Below are 20,804 nucleotides of genomic sequence, written 5' to 3' on the forward strand. Positions count from 1 at the left end.
TCTACTCTTCCTGAAGTCTCTACGCTTCCTGAAGTCTCTACACTTCCTGAAGTCTCTACGCTTCCTGAAGTCTCTACGCTTCCTGATGAATAATTCGATTAGTCAACTTGATGTACAAAAAAAACGAATTGTTTCCTGGTCACCATAACTGAAATTAGTGTTCAACGCCTGATTTAATTAATTAATTTTAACTTCCTCATGCCCTCGGAGAATTATCCTAGGCTGGTGAAATTCTCTTCCCTTGATCTTACCCCTGTGCCATCATCACCCCATAATGGTCTGGTAGCAGAGCAGATGGGAAGTATGGAAAGTCTGGCATTGAGCAGTTGTTCCCGTGGTCTTGGAACGTGGCAGAGAAAGGTAGGTAGTCCCCGTCCCCTCCCCCAACCTGTCGACTAGCAATGGAGGATCCTCATCTCTGGCACCAGCCCACACCATTCCTCACTCCCAGTGGCCCTGGGGCAGACATTCTCCATTACCAGCCTGTGGCTATGGGCTAAAGTTGTCAAATTCACATGTTTAATGGCTGTAGTGTCTCAAACCTTAATTTTGTTCCCCTTTCCACTGACGTTGCCTGACTTGCATGAACTGCTTTGATTTCCAGCATCTGCAATATTTCCTTTTGCTTAAGAAAAATCCTAGGCCAGGATTTTCCAGCACTCCTCGGTGGCAGCAGCGGCTCGCCACTGGCCGTCACCAGAATCTTCCAGTCCCGCCGAAGTTTACAGCGTTGTGTATGTCTTGCCCCGGGAAATGGCCGAATGGGATCGCCTTCAGCAGGACCAGAAGATTCCACCCCTAGTTTTCCTGAATTGTTACTTTCCAAGGACAGATTTTCAGGGGTTCAGCGTTTCTTCCTTCACAAATGTGACCTGGGCTGAAATAAGGATAGAGCTTCTCGTGGAAGCTATCAGTGAAAGTGTAGATATGGGACATGCTATCTGCGTTGTAGAAAGACACCTTCCCTCCCTCGTAATCCAGGCAGACTCGGATCTTTCTCGGCTTCTCCCTCAGATCCAAGTGCGTCCAGGTCTTGGTCGCAGCTCGGTACTGATTGCCATTTCTCAGTGCTATTATCCAGCCTCCATTTTCTGGGTTCATGTCAATGGCCTCCTTCCTATTGATGGATGCTCTGGCCAGGCCCAGGTCCCACTCAGTCTTTTGTCCCACCACCACCTCCCAGATGTGTTTCCCAGACGTGTATCCCTCACGGCCCAGGACACAGAGGCAAGGATCGAATCTTTCCGGGCAGTCCAAGAGTGGCTGCTGTCGCTCCGTGGAGTGACTGACGCTGGTGAGCTCTTCGGACAGGAGGAGGTAAGGATGAGCTGTACAAGGATCCAAAGTCACTGGAGCTGGGGAAATAGATTAGAACAGAACGGTTCATCAACATGTACCACAGCAATAGGCACACTCAACTCTCTTACTGATAGGGTGAGTGGTAACATTAACCATCTGACAACAGTAGACGTAATCAGTCATCCTTACTATCACCTTCATTATCTTATACGTCTCTATAAGATCCCCCCTCATCCTTCTAAACTCCAACGAGTACAAATAGACTGGGTCTGTACTCATTGGAGGTTAGAAGGATGAGGGGGGATCTTATAGAGACATATAAGATAATGAAGGGGATGGATAGGGTAGAGGTAGAGAGATTCTTCCTGCTTAGAAAGGATAGCAGGACTAGAGGGCACAGCCTCAAGATAAGGGGGGGGCAGTTTAGATCGGAGTTGAGGAGGAACTTCTTCACTCAAAGGGTGGTGAATCTCTGGAATTCTCTGCCCGTTGAAGTGGTGGAGGCTGCCTCGCTAAATATATTTAAGTCACGGGTAGATAGGTTTCTGATAGACAGGGGAATTAAGGGTTATGGGGAGAAAGTGGGAAAGTGGAACTGATCCACAGCCATGATCTTATTGAATGGCGGGGCAGGCTCGAAGGGCTAGATGGCCTCCTCCTGCTCCTATTTCTTATGTTCTTATGTCCCTTGGCTTCATTGACACCTTCTGTGATTTTCTTGTGATTCTCTACCATTTTATCGTTCTTTCACTGAATGGACACTTCGGCAGGTAGGGCCAGAGTTTAATGCCCATCCCTAATTGCCCTGAAAGCAGGCAGTGGTGAATCACTACCCTGAGTCACGACAGTTTGTGTTGAAGGTACATCTACAGTGCTGGTAGGGAGGGAGTATTGACCGAGCAACAGTGAAGGAAAGGTGATATAACTCCAAGTCGAGGACGGTGAGTGACTTGGCAGGTTGTGGTGTTCTGCTCCCCCTTGTTCTTCCAAGCACTGAGGTTGCTGGTTTGGAAGGTGCTGCCTGAGGAACCTTGGCGAGTTACTGCAGTGCCTCTTGTAGATGGTACACACGGCTGCCACTGTTCCATGGTGGTGGAGGGAGTGAGTGAGTGTGGATGGGGTAGCAATCCAGCAGGGCTGCTTTGTCCCTGGATGGTGTCGAGCTTCTCGAGTGTTGTTGGAGCTGCCCCCATCCAGGGCAAGTGGGGAGTATTCCATCACACCCCTGACTTGGGTCTTATAGATGGTGAACAGGCGGGGATTCAGGAGGTAAGTTACCGCAGGATGAATCTTGGTCTCATGGCTACAGTTATTTAGGTAGCTAATCAAGGCAACTTTATATAAATGGTGACACCCACAGTTTTGATGTTGTGGATTCAGCGAAGCTAATACAGTTCAATGTTGAGGGAAGATGATTAGATTCTCTTTTATTGGAGATAGTCACTGCCTGGCACTTGTGTGCCGTGAATGTTACTTACCAATTGTCAGCCTAAACGCGGACATTGTCCAGATCTTTCTGCCTTTAGAGATAAACTGCTTCAGTTTTGGAGGATAAGTGTCGAATGGTGCAATAATAAAGAGAACATCCCACTTCTGATTTAATGACAAGTAATGTCAGAAAAATGGCCAGCAAGGATTTCTTGGATCGTATAATGATGTAGCACAGAAGGAGGCCATTTAAGCCTTTGTGTTGCTGGTTCTCTGAAAGACCTATCCAATTTGCCCCACTTCTCCAATCTTAACCATAGCCCAACACGTTTCCCTGTTCAAATATCGATCCAGTTCCTTTCGAAAATAGTTATTGAATAAGAACATGTGAATTTCGAGCAGGGGTTGGCCACTCGGTCCCTCCAGCCTGCTGCCCCATTCAATGAGACGATGATCAGTCCAAAGATGTGCGGGTTAGGTTGATTGGCCGTGCTAAAATTGCCCCTTAGTGTCCAGGGATGTGTAAGTTAGAGGGATTAGTGGGTATGATATGGGGGTAGGGCCTGGGTGGGATTGTGTTTGGTGCAGACTCGATGGGCCGAATGGCCTTTTTCTGCACTGTAGGGTTCTATGATTCTATGATCTGATTGTTACCTCCCAATGGCCTTTCGCCACCTTTCTTATCAAGAATCTATCTCACTCTGCTTTAAGTTTATTCATTAGTCACAAGCAAGGCTTACATTAACATTGTAATGAAGTTACTATAAAAATCCCCTCGTTGCCACAGCCTGGTGCCTGTTTGGGTCAATGCATCTAACCAGCACGTCTTTCAGACTGTGAGAGGAAACCAGAGCACCCGGAGGAAACCCACGCAGACACGGGGAGAACGTGCAGACTCCACACAGACAGTGACCCAAGCCGGCGTCCCTGACACTGTGAGGCAGCAGTGCTAACCACTGTGCTACCATGCCGCCAATATTCAAAGACTCCTTTCCACTGCCTTTTGAGTAAAGGCTTCCAGAGCCTAAACTCTCAGAGAGAAAACATTTTCTCCTCGTCTCCATCTCAATGGGTGGTCCTTTATTTTTAAACAGTGACCTCTTCTCCCACAGGAGGAAACGTACTCTCCATATCTACCCTGTCAAGACCCCTTAGAGGTTTCGATCTAATCACCTCTTATTCTACAGAGCTCCATGAAATACAAGCCTAGGACTGTCCAGATTTCCTCATAAAACAAGCCACCCGATCCAGATACTGCTCCAGTATATATCCTGCAATAAAGAGGGGCGATCCTGTGCACTGTACTCCAGATATCTGTCAGCACCATCTGGAACACTTGAGGCTGATGTATTCTTCCAAAACATGTGCACAATTACACGTTCAGAAGAGAATTGGCAATTTGAGCAATGGGAATATTCTGTCCTTTACTGAGAGAGATCAGTCCAGGGTACAATACTGGGTGGGAAACATGGGGCAGGTGTCACCCACCTGTGCTAGCCATCTTCTCCCAGACTCAGTACTGGTGCGACGCAATGCTACGCTCTACGTTGACAACAGGACAAGCCTGCACTGGGACTGGGATCGACCTTTTCTCTCTGTAAGATGCGAGGCAGCGGAAGGTAGTAGCAGTTTTTTGTTGGAATGGTGAACAAATTAAAACTAAAAGATTCAAGTCAAGAGCTTAGCCTGTAACTTTTCTCCATTTCTGGAAACTTCTGAAAGAGAAAAAAACACAACAATGAGTCTGCTTAGTTTGATTTTATGAAAGTTCAGTCCCAAGGAAGAAGCAAATTCATTTTAGACAAATAGCAGTAATTCTGGATTTTAAACAGCACACCAGCCCTTCATCTGACAGTGCGAGTTTATTGCGATTAGATAGACTGAAAATAAAATGATACTAATTTATAATGCAGCTTTCTGGTTAATGATCTGGTATAAATTATCCAGGTGTAAGTAATCCATTGTTATTCTGCGTAAAAATAATCTGTTTAAGACAGACAATGTGTTCATATTACAATGAAAATGGTAATAGATCTGTCCTTACTAATTTTCTCCACTGCCCTCCCTTTCTATCCATAGACCCATAGTGCAGAAGGAGGCCATTCAGTCCATCCTGTCTGTGCCAGCCAAAAAAAAACACTCATTTAGTTCCACTTTCCAGCTCCCTTCTTCTCTTCCGAAGACATTGGGCAGGATTTTCCGACTCTTCCCACCATCAGGAACTTGCAGCCCTTCCAAAGGTGACACCCTACCCTGGGACAGGCAAGCCTGGTAAATAATCATAGCGAATGGCAGGGCTGGAAGATCTTGATGGCTGCCACTGGAAAACACACAGCGGGGATGGAATTCAATGGAGTACAGGGTGTGGTCATGTCTGAGCCTAACACTGGAGTGTCCGCTGGGTGGGTGGTCTGACCACGGAGTGGGTAATTCCTCAAATACTACTGAGAAGGATTTTCACCCAGACCTGAGTGGGATTTGGTTTAATATCTATTCTAAAAGACAGTACCTCTGCCAGTACAGCACTCCACTGCAGTGTCAGGCTGTATTATGTACCTGGGCTTCTCGGAGTGGGGTTTTAACCCAACACTCTCTGACACAGAAGTTAGAGTTTGTTATTTTTTTATTCGTTCTTGGGATATAGGTGGCACTGACAAGATCAGCATTTACTGACCGTTGTCCTTGAAGAACGGCCCGCTGGGCTATTTCAGAGCGCGGTGAAGAGTCAGCCTCATCGCTGTGGCTCTGGGGTAGGCCAGACCGGGTAAGGACGGCAGATTCCCTTCCCGAAAGGACATCAGTGAACCTGATGGATGGGTTTTTATAACAATCGACAGTTGTTAGATTCATGGTCACCATTATCTTTATATCCCAGGCTTCTGTTCATTGGATTTAAATTCCACCAGTTGTTGTTCCACAGCTTATTGAACTGTGTAAGATCCTGAGGGAATTGATCAAAGTAGATGGGGGCTGGGGGGTGGGGGGTGAGAGGGGTTGGGGGGAGGTGGGGGGGGTGGGGTGCTCCCATTTAAGAGTGAGATTAAGAGATTTTATCTCTCTGAGGGTGGCTAATTTGTGGAATTCTCTTCCCTGGAGACCATTAGAGGCTGGGCCAGTAATTTTTTTCCAGACTGAGGGCAGGTTAACCCTCTCTCTCTCTCTCTCCACACTTGCTACCTGTCCTGCTGAGTTTAATCAGCATTTTCTGTTTTTAATTGTAGTCACACTCCCCTACGATTATGAGGGCCGAGGATTATGAGGGGGGGGGCAGGCAGGTCGTGGAGTTGAGGCCCCACCAGATCATCAAAGTGTAAATGGCCTGATTTAGTCCCAATCCCTGTGTTGGATATTTGAAAAACATCAGATGTGGCCGATAGTCACCGTATTCTCCAGTGTCAATAAATTCAGATTACTGTTCGCAGTGGCCTGTCTGGGAGGCTCTGCCTCTCCACAATGATTCTGGAACCAGGTAATTACAATCCACTCAATATTAAACTCCGTGCAAAGATCCCAACCACCCGCAACCGGAGATATGTGGGTAGAGATTTCCCAGAGAGGCATCTCACGTTTAGATCCACCCCCCTCCCCCTCCCCATCCCCCTCCTCTTTCCCCCACCCCCTTTCCCCCACCCCCTCCCCCACCCCCTTTCCCCCTCCCCCTCCCCTTTCCCCCTCCCCTTTCCCCCTCCCCTCCCCCCTTTCCCCCTCCCCCTCCCCCCCTTTCCCCCTCCCCCCTTTCACCCTCCCCCTCCCTCCCTTTCCCCCTCCCCCTCCCCCCCTTTCCCCCTCCCCCCTTTCACCCTCCCCCTCCCTCCCTTTCCCCCTCCCCTCCCCCCCTTTCCCCCTCCCCCTCCCCCCTTTCCCCTCCCCCTCCCCTTTCACCCTCCCCCTCCCCCCCCCTTTCCCCCTCCCCCCTCACCCTCCCCCTCCCCCCTTTCCCCCTCCCCTCCCCCCTTTCCCCCTCCCCCTCCCCTTTCCCCCTCCCCCTCCCCCCCTTTCCCCCTCCCCCCCTTTCACCCTCCCCCTCCCTCCCTTTCCCCCTCCCCTCCCCCCCTTTCCCCCTCCCCCTCCCCCCTTTCCCCCTCCCCCTCCCCTTTCACCCTCCCCCTCCCCTTTCACCCTCCCCCTCCCCCCCCTTTCCCCCCCCCCCTCACCCTCCCCCTCCCCCCTTTCCCCCTCCCCTCCCCCCTTTCCCCCTCCACTTTCTCCCCTTTCCCCCCCTTCCCCCTCCCCCTCCCCTTTCCCCCTCCCCCTCCCCCCTTTCCCCCTCCCCCTCCCCTTTCCCCCCTCCCCCCTCCTCCCCCTCCCTCCCCTCCCCCTCCCCCTCCCCCCCTCCTCCCCCTCCCCCTCCCCTCCCCCTCTCCTCCCCCTCCCCCTCCCTCTCTCCCCCCTCCTCAGCCCTCACCCTTAAACTCTGTAGCAGCCTTTCCCTCTGGGACTGGGTCGTGTGAGTGGAGCTCAGGGAGATCTCAGCCTCCAGCCGGTCCAGAACAGTCCCAAACTCCTCCAGCTCCCTCTCCACCTCAATAATATTCACCACCGACAAAACCCACTTCCTGCTCAGGAACTACAAACATTTTCAGTTTCAATTCCTTTTTGCTCTTACACAATCACTTAGTCTCCACCCATGTTAATGTCAGGCACACACACACCACACCCAAAGGTGAATGAAATAAATATCATACAGGATCTGATCCAACCTCGTATTAATATACGGTTCGAGTCTGGTTGTTATACTGCAGGAAATGTGTAAAACAGCATACAGATATGGTTTCAATAATATGTTTTCTCTGAGGGTGGTGAGTTTCTGGAACTTCCTCAAAAGCAGAGGCCAGAATTTGCCAGTCCCGCCTGCCTGAGGCTCCACGCGAGGCCTACGGAGAAAGCTGCTCTGCGGGCCTCTCCCCCTTGGATTTTGGGGTGGGCATGCCAGCAAAATGTCAGCAAGAGTCCTTGAACAACTTAAAGCAGAGTTAGATAGATTCTAGATTAACGGGGGGGGCCCGGGGACAGAGAGGTTATCGGTGGGGGGGGGGTGGGTAGGAATGTTGGGTTGAGGTTACAATCAGATTTGTTGATAAGGATTTCAGGGGATATGGAGCAAGGCTGGGGAAAGGGGGCGAGATTTTCCAGGCGTGTTTGCCCGAGACTGGAAAATCCCAATAGGCCAATGGAGCTTCCCGTGGTCGGCCCCTTGTCCACTACGATTCCCATGGCGGGCGGGAAGGGAGTGTTTGCCCCATGGTGTTAAATTCAGGTCAGTTGTGAGGAATTGTTCCTAATATAAATTTATAAATGCTGAAATCAGCAATCCTTTTCACATGTGTATGAATGAAAGTTTATTTATTAGTCACAAGTTAGGCTTACATTAACACTGCAATGAAGTTACTGGGAAAATCCCCGAGGCGTCACACTCTGGTGCCTGTTCGGGTACACCGAGGGAGAATTTAGCACAGTCAATGCACCCTAACCAGCACGCCTTTCAGAGAAACATAAGAACATAATATAAGAACATAAGAAATAGGAGCAGGAGTAGGCCATCTAGCCCTTCGAGCCTGCCCCGCCATTCAATAAGATCATGGCTGATCTGTCGTGGCTCAGTTCCACTTTCCCGCCCTCTCCCCATAACCCTTAATCCCCTCGCTTATCAAAAACCATCAACCCGCTTCTTAAAAATATTTAGCGAGGCAGCCTCCACCACTTCAACGGGCAGAGAATTCCAGAGATTCACCACCCTTTGAGTGAAGAAGTTCCTCCTCAACTCCGTTCTAAACCACCCCCCCCCCTTTATCTTGAGGCTGTGCCCCCTTGTCCTACTGTCTTTTCTGAGCAGGAAGAGTCTCTCCACCTCTATCCTATCCATCCCATTCATCATCTTATACATCTCAATGAGATCTCCCCTCATTCTTCTAAACTCTAATGAGTACAAGCCTAGTTTATTCAGCCTCTCCTCATAGTTCAACCCCCTCAACTCCGGAATCAGCCTAGTAAACCTCCTCTGCACTCCCTCCAAGGCCAAAATATCCTTGCGTAAGTGCAGCGACCAAAACTGCACACAGTACTCCAGCTGCGGCCTCACCAATGCCCTATACAGCCGCAGCAAGACCTCCCTACTTTTATATTCAATCCCCCTCGCTATGAAGGCCAGCATCCCATTCGCCTTCCTGACCACCTGCTGCACTGGAAGAAACCACCATAAGCTGCATTATATTCTTTAAACACCAGATTCCAGATAACTAGTTGATCTGAGATGCCATTTGACTTTTTGAGTATTGCTGGAATTTATGTTTCTGTTTTTGACCTCCAACATTTACAGGTTTATTTTCATGTTTTGTTGTTTGAAAACTGCATTTGGCACCAAGAACAGGAATGTTTGTAAAGATAATGTTATCGTGACTTTCGTTCACTGTCTGACCGAAAGATCTCCTACACAGAACCCACTGGAGAAACACATCTCACCCAGGGAAGACCAGTCACCACGGCATCAAGGGCATTCATCATATTCCTGGATTCCCTCGAAATCCAAACACCAAAGAGCCCGCTACCCCTTAACCAGCCCACCCTGAACCAGGCTCAATCTCCAAAACCATCTCCTGATGTCTGCCCTGAACCAGTCTGGGATTGCCAAAACCATCTCCTGATCCCATCTCTGTCAGATCACACTGCCCATTGAAGCATCCAACTTAACCCTCCGATGTAGAATCCTGGCATCCGTGCTGTGCACAAGGAGGCCATTCGGCCCATCAAGCTTGCGCTGACAATAATCCCACCCAAGCCCTATCCCCGTAACCGACACATCCTGGGACACTAAGGGGCAATTTGGCATGGCCAAGCAGACTAACCCACAGGTGTGGTTGGCCCAGTGGTTAGCACTGCTCCCTCACAAAGCCAGTGACCTGGGTTCAATTCATGGCTTGGGTCACTGTTGTGCGGAGTTTGCACGTACTCCCCGTGTCTGCGTGGGTTTCCTCCGGGTGCTCCGGTTTCCTCCCACAGTCTGAAAGACGTGCTGGTTAGGGTGCATTGGCCGTGCTAAATTCTCCCTCAGTGTAACCCAAAGAGGAGCCCAAGTGTGCCGACTGGGGAATTTTCTCAGTAACTTCATTGCAGTGTTAATGTAAGCCAGCTTGTGACACTAATAAATAAACTTAAACATGGGAGAGGTGAATGTACTCAGTCCAGTGATTTCACACACTCTCATGCAGCAGAGAGGCCTGGGACCAGGGTGCTCACACCTCAGTCCCCGGTGGTCTGCTTGCCCGCACATTGATCGCGCTGATTTAGAATAAAGCACTTGGGCTGGGCACGGGTTAGAAACTCTCACCTCCCGTCCTCCTCCCTCACAACAGACAGGTTCACTGGGACCATCTTAACCTGAGCCATCGATCAGTAAACTGACAAGAGCGAGAGTGATGCTGGTTCTGGATGGCACCCAATTCTCATCTCAATTCAAGCCTATAGAGAGTGATATTGGACATGTGTAAAATGAAGGTTCTCATAAGAACATAAGAACATAAGAAATAGGAGCAGGAGTAGGCCAACTAGCCCTTCGAGCCTGCCCCACCATTCAATAAGATCATGGCTGATCTGTCGTGGCTCAGTTCCACATTCCCGCCCTCTCCCCATAACCCTTAATCCCCTCGCTTATCAAAAACCCATCAACCCGCATCTTAAAAATATTTAGCGAGGCAGCCTCCACCACTTCAACGGGCAGAGAATTCCAGAGATTCACCACCCTTTGAGTGAAGAAGTTCCTCCTCAACTCCGTTCTAAACCGCCCCCCCCTTTATCTTGAGGCTGTGCCCCCTAGTCCTACTATCCTTTCTGAGCGGGAAGAGTCTCTCCACCTCTATCCTATCCATCCCATTCATCATCTTATACGTCTCAATGAGATCTCCCCTCATTCTTCTAAACTCTAACGAGTACAAGCCTAATTTATTCAGCCTCTCCTCATAGCTCAACCCCCTCAACTCTGGCATCAGCCTAGTAAACCTCCTCTGCACTCCCTCCAAGGCCAAAATACCAGCTGATGGGTTTGGTTACAGAGAGCCAAATATCCAATCAGATAAATGGTGAAGATGATCAGATCGGAGAAGACACATTGAAAATAACATTAGCCCGTCAGAAATAAAACAGACATGTCATCAAGCTTTACGTCACTTTAAATGTTTTATTTTGTATTATGAATGAAACTTATATCAGATTAAATGCAGTGAGACCAGACTCATTGAGCAGAAGGGTTGAACTAGAATAAAGTTAGATGCATAGACCATTTGCTGTGCATATGTTAACAGAGCACAGAGGAAGCCATACACATTATATCATGCTACAAGTAACAGCCAAACAGGACATCTTAAAATGGGCACTAAAGGTTGTGGTTTTGCTAAATGAAAGTTACAACATCAAAACAGGTCCTGTGGAAAAGCTATCTTAACCTCGACTGTCCGGATATTCAAGTACAAAACAAAGCAACAAGAGCAGACTGGGACACACCAATAAAGTGGGGAGTCGCTAAGGCCAGTCAACTCACTGTTTTACTGCTATTAAGGCTCAGAGAGTGCTCAACCCACCACTAATGAGATTGGAGCAATTGGTGACACTTGTAGATGGATGTTTACATTTCCCAGCTCCCCATTTGAACTGAAGCAGCAAAAAAAAATTGCAAACATAAGAACATAAGAAATAGGAGCAGGAGTAGGCCATCTAGCCCTTCGAGCCTGCCCCGCCATTCAATAAGATCATGGCTGATCTGTCGTGGCTCAGTTCCACTTTCCCGCCCTCTCCCCATAACCCTTAATCCCCTCTCTTATCAAGAACCCATCAACCTGCTTCTTAAAAATATTTAGCGAGGCAGCCTCCACCACTTCAACGGGCAGAGAATTCCAGAGATTCACCACCCTTTGAGTGAAGAAGTTCCTCCTCAACTCCGTTCTGAACCGCCCCCCCTTTATCTTCAAGAGCCTGTTTCAGTAATGGATTGGGCTGTTAGGATTGGGTTAACACTCACCTGGTGCTTAAGTCCTAAATTGGATATTAATCACTTAATAGAAGTCACTGGATATATAAAAGGGTTACATGTCTGCATGTGCGTGTGTAAAGAGAATAAAGCAAGTTTATGAAGCGGGATTTCATAGAATCAGACAACTCTACAGTGCAGAAAGAGGCCCTTTAGCCCATCGAGACTTGCATCACCTTTTATTACTGAACTGCAACTGAGAGGTTCAACATTTTGGCAATGTTAATGGGATAGATTTTATTCTTCACCCCCACCGGAGGGTAATCTGGTGCGACAGGTCACCCACCCGTTGGCGAACTCACCCGATTATCAAACTCAAAAGAGGAAACATTCTCTGGGCCACACGGGTTGTATGGGCGTATTTTAAAAACACAAAAGATGGGAATGGCAGAGGCATACAGGCAGAATGTTTCTTCTCATGGGGAAGAGAAGAAACTAATAAGAACATAAGAACATAAGAAATAGGAGCAGGAGTAGGCCATCTGGCCCTTCGAGCCTGCCCCGCCATTCAATAAGATCATGGCTGATCTGTCGTGGCTCAGTTCCACTTTCCCGCCCTCTCCCCATAACCCTTAATCCCCTCTCTTATCAAAAACCCATCAACCCGCGTCTTAAAAATATTTAGCGAGGCAGCCTCCACCACTTCAACGGGCAGAGAATTCCAGATATTCACCACCCTTTGAGTGAAGAAGTTCCTCCTCAACTCTGTTCTAAACCACCCCCCCTTTATCTTGAGGCTGTGCCCCCTAGTCCTACTGTCCTTTCTGAGCGGGAAGAGTCTCTCCACCTCTATCCTATCCATCCCATTCATCATCTTATACGTCTCAATGAGATCTCCCCTCATTCTTCTAAACTCTAACGAGTACAAGCCTAGTTTATTCAGCCTCTCCTCATAGCTCAACCCCCTCAACTCCGGTATCAGCCTAGTAAACCTCCTCTGCACTCCCTCCAAGGCCAAAATATCCTTGCGCAGGTGCGGCGCCCAAAACTGCACACAGTACTCCAGCTGCGGCCTCACCAATGCCCTATACAGCTGCAGCAAGACCTCCCTACTTTTATATTCAATCCCCCTCGCTATGAAGGCCAGCATCCCATTCGCCTTCCTGACCACCTGCTGCACCTGCAGGCTGGGTTTTTGCGACTCATGCACAAGGACCCCGGAGTCACGCAGAAATCAATCTGGGAATTCAGGAGGAACTTCTCTACTCAGAGAATGGGGGGGAAATATGGAACTTACTCCCACAGGAGTGGTTAAAGTGAATAGTATTGATTACAGTGGTCAGAATCAGGCCCTTTGGCCCAAATCCACCCTAAGCTAGTCCCAATTGCCCACATATCTCTATACCCATCTTACCCATGTAACTGTCTAAACGCTTTTGAAAAGACAAAACTGTACCCGCCTCTCCCTGTGGCAGCTTGTTCCAGATACGCACCACCCTCTGTATCAAAACATTGCCCCTCTGGACTCTTTTGTATCTCTCCCCTCGCACCTTAAACCTCTGCCCTCTAGTTTTAGACTCCCCTACCTTTGGGGAAAAGATATTGACTATCTCTCTGATCTGTGCCCCTCGTTATTTTATAGACCTCTATAAGGTCACCCCTCAGCCTCCTACGCTCCAGAGAAAAAAGTCCCAGTCTATCCAGCCTCAACTCAATCCATCAAGTCCCGGTAGTATCACAGTAAATCTTTTCTTCACTTTGAGGATGTGGAAAGATAGAGTCTCGAGTTGAGCATAAACACCAGTCTGGAGTGATTGTACCATATATCCCTGTTCTGTGCTGTCTACATCTTAAATAATTGTATGTAAATCATAGGTCACTCGAGCCTTCTGTTACCAAGAGAAAGGAGACCTGTCCTAGCAATCCTTTCTTATACCCACTCATTGCTGGCATAATCTTATAAAGTGGGTATGCTGGCATTGGACTGGCATAAACACAGTAAAAAGTCTGACAACACCAGGTTTTAGTCCAACCGATTTATTTGATAATAGACTCACAAGCTTTCGAGGTTTCCCTCTTCGTCAGGTGAATGGAGAGTTCTGGCCTCAGACAGAGCATATAAAGCACAGACAGTTTAGAGATTACTGATTAGAATGCGAATCCTTACACCTAACCTGCTGTTCAAGACCTGAAGTGGCTGACAATGTGAGTGGAAGGAGCACTGATCACAGGTTACAGAGATGTGTATTGTCTCCAGACAGTACAGTAAGTGAGGTTTTGCAAACCCAGGCAAGTCACGGGGGTTACAGATAGTGCGACATGAACCCAAGATCCCTTTGAGACCGTCCTCATGTGTGCGGAACTTGGCTATCAGTCTCTGTTCAGCGACTCTGCGCTGTCGTGTGTCGTGAAGGCCACCTTGGAGAATGCTTACCCGAAGGTCAGAGGCTGAATGCCCGTGACCACTGAAGTGTTCGCCAACAGGAAGGGAACAGTCTTGCCTGGTGATTGTCGAGCGATGTTCATTCATCCGTTGTTGTAGCGGGACATAGCGGGATGTTGGGGAGACCATGCAGACGCTACGACAACGGATGAATGAACATCGCTCGACAATCACCAGGCAAAACTGTTCCCTTCCTGTTGGCGAACACTTCAGTGGTCACGGGCATTCAGCCTCTGACCTTCGGATAAGCATTCTCCAAGGCGGCCTTCACGACACACGACAGCGCAGAGTCGCTGAACAGAGACTGATAGCCAAGTTCCGCACACATGAGGACGGTCTCAACAGGGATCTTGGGTTCATGTCGCACTATCTGTAACCCCCGTGACTTGCCTGGGTTTGCAAAACCTCACTTACTGTACTGTCTGGAGACAATACACATCTCTGTAACCTGTGATCTGTGCTCCTTCCACTCACATTGTCAGCCACTTCAGGTCTTGAACAGCAGGTTAGGTGTAAGGATTCGCATTCTAATCAGTAATCTCTAAACAGTCTGTGCTTTATATGCTCTGTCTGAGGCCAGAACTCTCCATTCACCTGACGAAGGGACTAACCCCGAAAGCTTGTGAGTCTATTATCAAATAAATCGGTTGGACTAAAACCTGGTGTTGTCAGACTTTTTACTATAATCTTATAAAATCAGCCTTGCACCCTCTCCTGTGTCCCAATAATATGGTAACCAGAACCTCAGTACTTTTAAGTGTGGTCTAATCAAGATTTGATATACTTTGGTAAAACTGTCTGACTTTTCATTTCTATCCCTCTGGAAATAAAGGTGAGTGCTTGGTTTGCTTTTTTCTTTCAACAGAATGAAATTAAGCATGTTCTAATAAGGCCATGTGATCACGTTCACACCCCACACAATGCCTCTCCACCCCCACACTTCCAACACTAATCAGCAGATAATTATTGCTCAGCCAGTGCAGACTAAAACCTATCCCAATAAATTCTGTGTACAGACTCTAATGTGGAGATGCCGGTGATGGACTGGGGTAAGGAAGTCTCACAACACCAGGTTAAAGTCCAACAGGTTTATTTGGTAGCAAAAGCCACTCATTTTCAGAGTGTTGCTCCTTTGTCAGGTAAGTGTGAGTTCTGTTCACAGACAGGGCATATAAAGATTGAGTTTGTGTCTTTATTTCACGGGCCTGTTTCCCTGCTGTATTGTTCTTTGTTTGTTCTTTATGTGCCCTGTTTGTGAACAGAACTCCCACTTTCCTGATGAAGGGGCAGCGCTCCGAAAGCTAGTGGCTTTTGCTACCAAATAAACCTGTTGGACTTTAATCTGGTGTTGTGAGACTTCTTACTGTACATATTCTGTCACTGTGGTGTTAGGTACTTGAGGATTATTTCTTGGCCAACAGCTTCATGGTTTTGTGCGCTGAATATGCATTAACTGCAGTTTCTAGAACACCTTGAGCTACTCGAGCAATCTTTTCCCAATGAGTTGGTGAATTATTAGAATCTAATTGATTCTTTAATGTCTCAATCTGACCTTTCATCATCTCAGCTTTATCATGAAATCCCTTCTCCATTAATTCCTTCTGTTCTTTCAATTTGCTGTCCAGTGCTACCTTCTGCTCTCTCTGCAAATTCTCTTTTTCCTCCTCCATCTTTAGCTTCAGTTGTTTGATATTTTCTTCATGAATCATCTTCTCATTGTTCCGCAGCTCCTCCAGAGTTTTGAGTGCCTCTTCCTGTGCCTTTGCCTCTTGTTCCGCCTCAGCAGCTCTCTGCTTCTGAACTACAAAAGTGAAAAAGAAACTAATTGTTAATGACATTTACACGGCATCACACAGATGCACAAAGACACACACACACACACACACACAGAGTCACTTATACACACAGACAGACAAACACACACGCACACATGATCACAAACACATTGTCACAATTCTGGAAAATTGCAACTAATAATTTCATCAGCCAACCAAAGACATACTGGTCTGTTTAAAAAGAACCAAAGACGGCCACCATAAGTCACTTGATGTCTGAAATTGAAAATGTGACAGAGCAAACCGTTCTAAAATGCAAGCCCATTTTCCAAGGCGAAGATGAAGAAAGCAAACAACACCTCATCATTTGATTTGATTTATTATTGTCACATGTATTAGTGTACAGTGAAAAATATTGTTTCTTGAGTGCTATACAAAGCATACTGTTCATAGAAAAGGAAAGGAGAGAGTGCAGAGAGTAGTATTAAAGTCATAGCTAGGGTGTAGAGAAAGATCAACTTAATGTGATGTGGGCCCACTCAAAAGTCTGATGGCAGCAGGGAAGAAGCTATTCTTGAATCAGTTGGTACGTGACCTCAAACTTTTGTAGCCAGCATTGTACACCAGTATTTTGTATACTGGCATTGGAGACAGTCCAGAGAAGGTCCACTAGGAAGAGAGTATGTCTGGGGTGCAGGGGATCCTTGATTACACTGACTGCTTTTCCAAGACAGCGGTAAGTGTAGTCAGTGTCAATGGGTAGGAGGCTGTGTTCAGCCTCTCAGTTCCAGTTTGGTAATTAAAGATGATGTAAGTCCCACTTCTTCACTTTATTCTCCTTTTAACTCTACACACCCAAAACCCAGCACCACCTGTAACCACTTTATATACACAGCAACTTCTGTTAAATGATTGATATCCAATTTAGGACTTAAGTAGGAAGTGAATGTTAATCCATTCCCAACAGGCTGGTTTGCATGATGGACTTGGCTTTGTTCATGGCACATTGTAGTCTTTTGTGATCTTGGACAGAGCAGGAGCTATACCAAGTTGTGATATAACCAGGAAGAATGCTTTCTGTGGTACATCTGTAAAGGTTGGTGAGAGTTGTTGCGGACATGCCACATTTCCTTAGTCTTCTGAGAAAATAGAGGCGTTGGTGAGCTTTCTTAACTATGAGGCATGGGGGGATCCAGGACAGGTTGTTGGTAATCTGGACACCTAAAAACCTGAAGCTCTTGACCATTTCTACATTGACCCACTGATGTTGACAGGGGTATGTTCTCCACTATGTTTCCTGAAGTCGATGACTATCTCCTTCATTTTGTTGACATTGAGGGAGAGATCATTGTTGTCTCCCCAGTTCACCAGATTCTCAGTCCCTTTCCTGTACTCCTTCTCGTCATTGTTTGAGATCCGACCCATTACACAAGAACATAAGAAATAGGAGCAGGAGTAGGCCATCTAGCCCCTTTGAGCCTGCCCCGCCATTCAATAAGATCATGGCTGATCTGATAGTGGTTCCGTTCCACTTACCTGCCTGCTCCCCATAACCCTTAATCCCCTTATTGGTCAGAAATATATCTACCTGTGACTTAAACCCATTTAATGAGTTAGCCTCCACTGCTTCATTGGGCAGAGAATTCCAAAGATTCACTACCCTCTGAGAGAAGAAGTTCCTCCTCAACTCTGTTCTAAATTGACTCCCCCTTATTTTGAGGCTATGCCCTCTAGTTCTTGTTTCCTTTCTAAGTAGAAATAATCTCTCTGCTTCAACCCTGACTAGCACCTTCATTACCTTATATGTCTCTATAAGATCTCCCCCCTCAGCCTTCTAAACTCCAACGAGTAGAGGCCCAATCTACTCAATCTCTCAGAATCTAATCCCCTCATCTTCTTCTAAACTCTAGCGAGTACAAGCCTAGTTTATTCAGCCTCTCCTCATAGCTCAACCCCCTCAACTCCGGTATCAGCCTAGTAAACCTCCTCTGCACTCCCTGCAGGGCCAAAATATCCTTGCGCAGGTGCGGTGCCCAAAACTGCACACAGTACTCCAGCTGCGGCCTCACCAATGCCCTATACAGCTGCAGCAAGACCTCCCTACTTTTATATTCAATCCCCCTCGCTATGAAGGCCAGCATCCCATTCGCCTTCCTGACCACCTGCTGCACCTGCAAGCTGGGTTTTTGCAACTCATGCACAAGGACCCCGAGGTCCCTCTGCACCGTCGCCTGCTGCAGTTTTTCGCCACGTAAGTAATAGTCCTTCCTACCATTCTTCCTACCAAAGTGGACCACCTCACACTTGCCAACATTAAATTCCATTTGCCATTTCCTGGCCCATTCGCCCAGCCTATCTAGATCCTTCTGTAGACTCTCCACACCCTCCGCACAATTTGCCTTTCCCCCAATCTTGGTGTCATCAGCAAATTTTGACACCCTACACTCGGTTCCCTCCTCCAGATCATCTATATAAATGGTAAATAGCTGAGGCCCCAGCACCGACCCCTGGGGCACTCCACTAGTCACCAACCGCCAATCCGAATAGCACCCATTGACCCCCACTCTCTGCCTCCTATTTGACAACCAATCCTCTATCCACGCTAACACCCTACCCCCAACTCCATGTCCCCTGACCTTCTGCAATAACCTCTTGTGAGGTACCTTGTCAAACGCCTTCTGAAAATCCAGAAAGACCACATCCACCGGCTCTCCTCTATCCACTGCCCTAGACACATCCTCATAGAACTCCAGTAAATTTGTCAGACACGACTTCCCTTTAATGAAACCGTGCTGCGTCTGCCCTATCAAGCAATTCCCTTCAAGATGCCTCCAAAGCCAATATATCCTTTCGCAAATAAGGGGACCAAAATTGCACCCAGTACTCTAGTTGCGGCCATACCAGTGCCCTGTACAATTGTAGCAAGACCTCCCTGCTTTTATATTCCATCCCCCTTCCATCAAAGAAGACAGACATTTTTGGTAATCTATAGAGATTGAAACCCAACGTTAAGGTAGATATGACAAAGGACGCTGGATTTTAATCAACTATAATTCTATTTAAACAATAGGGAATTTCTAGCTAGTCAGGATATATAACCAATAGACTTTCAAACCCTACTGGTTTACTATTTTAAAATACATCCAAATGAAACATCTAAAAAGTGATTACTGTTCTACTATAATGACTACCATAGATATTGTACCTGAATTCCTGGAATACAGAGCCAGTGGGGGCTTTAAAAACTGGGTTTTACCAAGCTAGAGGCAGACAGCATTAGAAATTTTTAGAACATAGAAAAACTACAGCACAAACAGGCCCTTCTGCCCACAAGTTGCGCCGAACATATCCCTACCTACTAGGCTTGTCTATAACCCTCAATCCTATTAAGTCCCATATACTCATCCAGAAGTCTCTTAAAAAACCCTATCGAGTTCACCTCCACCACCACCGCCGATTCCACTCACTCACCACCCTCTGAGTGAAAAACTTACCCCGACATCTCCTCTGTACCTGCTCCCCAGCACCTTAAACCTGTGTCCTCTCGTAGCGACCATTTCAGCCCTGGGAAATAGCCTCTGAGAATCCACCCGATCTATACCTCTCGATATCTTATACATTTCGGAAAATGATTTCAGCGTAATCAGTGACAGAGCATACACAGCTTTTAGCCGTGATGTGGGAGGTATCAGCGTTGGACTGGGGTAAACACAGTAAGAAGCCTCACAACACCAGGTTAAAGTCCAACAGGTTTAGTTGGTAGCACGAGCTTTCGGAGCTCTGGTCCTTCCTCAGGTGAGTGAAGGACTGAGTTCACAAACAGGGCATATATAGGCACAGACTCAATTTACAAGATAACGGTTGGAATTCGAGTCTTAACAGATAATCAAGTTTTTACAGGTGCAGACAATGCGAATGGAGAGAGGGTTAAGCACAGGTTAAGGAGATGTGAATTGTCTCCAGACAGGACAGTTAGTGAGATTTTGCAAACCCAGGCTACCAAATAAACAGTTGGACTTTAACCTGGTTTAACCTGAGACTTCTTACTACATCTTCTAATGGTAGACAATGTAAGAGATTCATAATCGTATGAGTGAAGGTACTTCAGTTTTAAATAACTTACTCACTTATCCCGAGACTACAGCCCCTACTTCAAAACTTTCTCACCAGGGAAACAATCTCTCGCCCTCTATCCCGTCAGACCCCCTCAGAATCTTATATCTGTCAATGATATCACCACTTACGGACGGCACGGTGGATTGGCACTGCTGCCTCACAGCGCCAGGGACCTAAGTTCGAATCCCGACTTGGGTCACTGTCTGTGCGGAGTCTGCACGTTCTCCCCGTGTCTGCGTGGGTTTCCTCCGGGTGCTCTGGTTTCCTCCCACAGTCTGAAAGACGTGCTGGTTAGGGTGCATTGGCCGTGCTAAGCTCTCTATCGGTGGACCTGCACAGGCACCAGAGCGTGGCGACTCAGGGCTTTTCACAGTAACTTCACTGCAGTGTTAATGTGAGCCTAGCTGTGACACCAATAAATAAAACTTCTTTAAAAATTGGCTGAAAGATCTGTGATGCAGGGAACCTCCAGGGGAGACTGAGATAGAACATCCACTCAGCATTCCTATCTAGAGATTGTTGTGATTGCTTCACCCTTATCTTTCACACTGATGTGTTGGGCTCCTCCATCATTAAAGATTGGATATTTTTAAGGCTTCTCCTCCTCTTACTTAATTGTCCAGCATATTTAGGACTGGATGTGGCTGGATTGCAGAGTTTAGTTCTGATCTGTTCATTGTGTGTTTGCTTAGCTCTGCGTATGCTGTTTGTCACTGTTGTAGATTTTCCAGATTGATGGTGCATTTTGAGGTTTGCCTGGTGTTGTTCCTAGCGAGCCCTCCCGCAC

General features: G+C 47.4%; 2 protein-coding genes across 2 annotated transcripts in view; both read right to left on the reverse strand.

Moving 5' to 3' along the window:
* On the reverse strand, positions 1-4,442 carry LOC145337281 (zinc-binding protein A33-like). Its single transcript, XM_080182073.1, has 2 exons — positions 4,216-4,442; positions 1-1,355 (listed from the first exon to the last, which is right to left on the reverse strand). Exons 1-2 carry the CDS (start codon positions 4,226-4,228, stop codon positions 799-801), a joined length of 570 nt encoding a protein of 189 aa, XP_080038199.1. The 5' UTR covers positions 4,229-4,442; the 3' UTR covers positions 1-798.
* Positions 4,443-15,476: 11,034 nt separating this feature from the next.
* Positions 15,477-20,804, reverse strand: part of LOC145337244 (guanylate-binding protein 1-like) — a 65,642-nt gene continuing 60,314 nt past the window's right edge. The window contains exon 14 of the mRNA XM_080182033.1: positions 15,477-15,927. Coding sequence (XP_080038159.1) covers positions 15,530-15,927 — 398 coding nt within the window. The 3' untranslated portion in view covers positions 15,477-15,529. The remainder of the gene's footprint in view (positions 15,928-20,804) is intronic.

Source organism: Carcharhinus amblyrhynchos, unplaced genomic scaffold, assembly GCF_965287045.1.
Source record: "Carcharhinus amblyrhynchos unplaced genomic scaffold, sCarAmb.v2.hapA scaffold_45, whole genome shotgun sequence".
Classification (NCBI taxonomy): Eukaryota; Metazoa; Chordata; class Chondrichthyes; order Carcharhiniformes; family Carcharhinidae; genus Carcharhinus; species Carcharhinus amblyrhynchos.